Below are 4,367 nucleotides of genomic sequence, written 5' to 3'. Positions count from 1 at the left end.
CTGCTGCAGCAGAGTCTGTCCCTGCCGTCTCTCAGTCCCTTCTCTTGTGCCTTTCCATCCCTATGCCAAGCCAGTTAGCTCACTCATCCAGCGTTTGGGTGGGAGGCACAGGTTACTCAGAGCAGCTGTGGCTGGCCCCACCCCGGGAAAGGTCCAGGCCATTACAGACCAGGTTGGATGAGGCTTGGAGCAGCCTGGTCTAGTGGACGTTGTCTCTGCCTGTGGCAGGGGAGTGGAATGGGATGACCTTCAAGGTCTTTTCCAACCCAAACCAGTCTGTGGTTCTGTGACTTGCCAGAGCCAAAGGAGGATGGAGCCACGCACAGCAGCTTGTGGGCAGCATTTTGCAACCCTTGTGTGATAAGATCCCTGTGGGTGGTTGTGTTTTCCAGATGCCAGCACCATGCACAGGGCAGGCAGCAGCCTCCCTCAGGACCAGGAGCCACTGCTGGAGGAGCCCCTGGGGAGCAGGTACAGCCTGCAGAAGCCAAGCGACCGCTTACATGGGACCTACATTATTTTCTTCCTCCTGGGCATCGGGTCCCTTCTGCCCTGGAACTTCTTCATCACAGCCAAGCACTACTGGATGTACAAGCTGCAGAACTGCTCGGACGAGGCTGGCCCGGCGGGGCAGGCAGTGTCAGACCTGCAGGTGAGTCTACTGCGTTCAGGGCACAAATAAACCTGAGTTCCTTCCTAACTCGCTCTTTTCCCTGTCTGCTTCCCCAGAAGCTGAGTGGACATCTTCTGGGGTCTCACTGACCGCAAACCAGAGGTAGAGGTTTATTTGAGGAGCACAAATAGCTGCAAGAAAGATCTGTTTTACCTCTATTTGGAGTGCTAAGTTTTAAGGTGTATCTGAAAAATTTGGCTTAACCTGCCCCACAAGCAAGGCTGCCTTTCATAGGGCAATTTCTACAGTCCAAGGTAAAAATGTCTTTGTGGTGAGTTTTTTTTGTCCTTCAAGATTTGGCAGGTGTGACTGGAGTGTCTCCTTGCAGCAGTAAACATCTGGCTTCTGGCATATGGGGCGAGGAGCTTGTCATGGGGTGATTGATGAACCAGGTCTGGGGTGGAGGTTGATGGCCTCTCTTTTTCTCCCCAAAGAACCTGCCTTCTCTTGCTCCTTCTGCCATGCCAGGATTGTTTCCCTGTGCCTCCCTGACAAAGCTATGGCTTTGTTTGTGGCTGGAAAAAGTGTTGGAGCAATGAGGCTGTGTCCCGTCCTCCTCCTGTGGCTGAGCTTGTTCAGGTGGTTTGGGCACTTCTTGTGTTTATATAAACACAGAGCCAGGTGTGACACCCACGTTGTCCCTCTGATTTCTCACTCCAGTACACCCACAGCTCTTTTAATTTTAACAATTATTAAGCCAAGCTGTATTTTTGATGGGAAGGAAGGAGAGTGTCACTGACTGTGCTTATACCAGGATGCTGATGTACAGATGTGCTGGTGTAAATCAAGGTTCTGAGTGCATTAAACTGATGGAGACCAAGTCCCTGTGGTGCCTGAAGGCCAAAATTGTCTGCCCCTGTGCTAGTGAGGGTGGTCAGAAATGAGTGAAGTGTGCTGTGTCATAATGTGGCATGGTGTTCTCCCACGTTCCCTGCATCCCACCCATTCCTCATTGCTTTTACATCATGTTGATCCAATGCAATTCACAAAATCACAGAATCATTCAGGTTGGAAAAGACCTCTGAGATCAAGGCCAACCTATGACCTAACACCACCTTTTTAAGTAGAGTAAGTATCCCTAGGTGTCTCCATGCATAGGTGTATTCCTGGTTGGATCAGCCATGTCTTTGTCAAGAGGGTGTTTCTCCTCTGTGGATGTGGCATGAAGCTTTTTTCTTTCTCCAAGGAAAAGCAGCATGGCTTCTCTGTGGCAGCTGAGTCTGATCAAATTAAACCAGTCAGCACCATTTCTGCCCTGGGATGGTGAGCCACAGTGCTGCAGCAGGAGGGCTTACCTGCACACAGAGCTGGGCTCTGGAAAGATGCATCTATGACTGGCATCCTGCTCCTGGCTCCAGCCAGCTCCTGACTGCTTGCTGCTGCTAATTTCATGCCCTGTGCTCCAGGTAATGCTCTGGTGCCTTCAGCCACCATCACAGACCTGGATTACTTTTCCAGCCTGGCAGGAGCCCAACTGCCAAGTCTGGACTGAAGCAGAATAAAAACTGCTTTGCAAAAGTATCTTGGGACTGATTTGCCCCTATGATGCTTTGTTCTTGTTTGGGGTCTATCAAGGCATTGTGGCAGTGTGTGTGAAGATGTGGTTAATAGGGGGTCAAACACCTCCTTTGTCTGCCTCAGCTCAAAGACTGAGGGATAACACCTACCCTCACAAGAGGTGTGACGAAAACGTCAGGTTTGCTTTGGGGATAATTATTATTATTATTATCAGGGCTCAGGAGAAAGGGAGAAGAGCTGGGTGTATCCTGCATAGCCAAGAATGTGCTCTGAAAGCATGTGGATTGGTGGGAATACCCACACAGGGAGGAGAGTTTCCATCGGAGGTGGATTAAAACCTAATGAGCAGGAGAGATGAGCCTGATGTTATCCACTGGTCCAGGCATGGATTGAATTTGCCACCCACCATTCTGCTGCTGCATAAAAAAATGTGGTGTGAGGGCTCCTAAACAGTTCCCCAGTTATCTTCTCACCTCTGGTGTGAGCCCATTTGCTGGGAAGGGACGAATGTTTCCCCTGGATGCCCAAAATGCAGCAGCTTTGCTGGGTTACTTCAGGTGTACTTCTGCTGGGTGGAAAGCAGTATAAAGTTGGTTCTCCTCCCCAAAAGCAAAAGAAAATTAACTTGGAAGTATCCTGAGTATCCCCTGGCTGGTCTGGGGGTTTGTTTTAAGTAGGTTGGTAAGTAAGCTGAGTTTAGCTTTGCATTTTGCTTTGTCTTCTCTCCTATAATTCACTGTGTGGCTGCAGAGCTGTGAGCCTCCCGCTTGGCCAAGCCGATGCCCTAAGCACAGGCATGTATATCTCTCTCTGTCTGGACCCTCTAGCAGTGATTCTTAGGTTTCCTGTTGCTTACAGTGAAGCTTCTGATAGGGAAATAGCTGAACGTGCTTGTAAACTGATTACAAATTGGGAAAAGCTGTAAAAACCATAATGTAACGTGCAGAGAAAAACGTGCCAAGTGCCTCCCTGTGCTCAGACATGATGTGGTTCTGTCTCTGTAGCTGGAGAACTGCAGACAGTGCAAACCTGTTGCGACAGGGATGGAGATGTAGGTCATCATCCTCTTTGTAAGCATCATCCTACCTGTTGGCAGGAGAAACAGGGGATTAAGCACCTTGAGGGGAGGAGAGGGGGCAGGCACACTTCAACAGTGTAATACATAACATGGAGGGGAAATGTAAGCATTTGCCTGCAATGCTGGCCAAGAGATGTGTGTGTGCTGTGGTTATTTCTGTCTCTGTGCCTAGCCTGACCCCTGCACCAGGGGGGCTGCTGGGAACTGGCTGGGGCTGCTGCTGCCTCGCTCCACTGATACACAGCTCCCTGGAGTAAATGTGTGCTGAGTCTTTAATAGAGTTTCTCCACGAGTGTGGTCTGTGCAGAGAGAGAGAACTGGAGGGAGAATAATGTCTCTGTGTCCCTGCTCAGGCAGCTCTGGCACAAGCATGTCCTCAGGTGTGGTGTCCTGGTCTCCCATCATGGGCTTTCCAGGCACTTAGCTAATGATATTGATGCTGTCATGTCCTGATGTATAAAAACCAGCCCTCACGGAGCTCAGAGAGGATGGAATAGCTGAGGGGTGTCCAGGATGCTGGAGCCAGCAGGACAAACTCAGCCCTCCCCTTTTTGGGTGCTGCCACATGGTGCCTGTGCAGCAGTAGGGCAGGTGTTTCCTTCCCCATTTTGTCCTCTGAATTTATGTCTCTAATTTCCTGAAGTAGCCCAGGGCTGTGGGAACATGAATTCCAGCATTCTCATTGCCTGTTGCCCTGAGCAGTTTGCAACATGGGCTGCAATGCAACGAGGTGAACACCTACACTGCATCTCCCTATGGATGCTGTATTTAGGTCCTGAAAGTCATGTGTTGTTCTCCTGCTAGCCTTTTTTACTTTGTTTTGTTTGGTGTTTTTATTCCTGGCAGGACTATTTTGAGAGTTACATCTCCATTGCTTCCACCGTGCCCTCAGTGCTGTGCCTGATTGGAAACTTCTTGCTTGTCAACAAGTAAGTGCTACTCTACTCCTGAGTCCCTGAGCCACAGCTCTCCCTGGCTTTGCTCCTGTCTTTCTCTAGCTTACAGTCGTGGCTCCTGGCTCAGCCTGCCCTCCCCTTGGGGTAAGCCACCTGGTATTGTGAGCTTAGCCTTCCTGTGCAACCAAAATCCACCCCCCCT

At 50.1% G+C, this 4,367-nt stretch overlaps 1 protein-coding gene across 1 annotated transcript; it reads left to right on the top strand.

Annotated features, from left to right (window-relative positions):
• Window positions 1–392: 392 nt before the first annotated feature.
• LOC103801691 (equilibrative nucleoside transporter 3-like) lies at window positions 393–4,198 on the top strand (the record flags this gene model as incomplete). The annotated part of the gene is made up of 2 exons (XM_009074115.1): window positions 393–652; window positions 4,116–4,198. Coding segments are annotated over 2 exons (343 nt in total), but the record flags the coding sequence as incomplete, so codon positions are not given.
• Between the last annotated feature and the right edge of the window lie 169 nt (window positions 4,199–4,367).

Source organism: Acanthisitta chloris, unplaced genomic scaffold (assembly GCF_000695815.1).
Source record: "Acanthisitta chloris isolate BGI_N310 unplaced genomic scaffold, ASM69581v1 scaffold30944, whole genome shotgun sequence".
In the NCBI taxonomy this organism is placed as follows: Eukaryota; Metazoa; Chordata; class Aves; order Passeriformes; family Acanthisittidae; genus Acanthisitta; species Acanthisitta chloris.
Note: the sequence above shows the minus strand (reverse complement) of the source record. Positions and strands in the feature narration are given on the sequence as shown.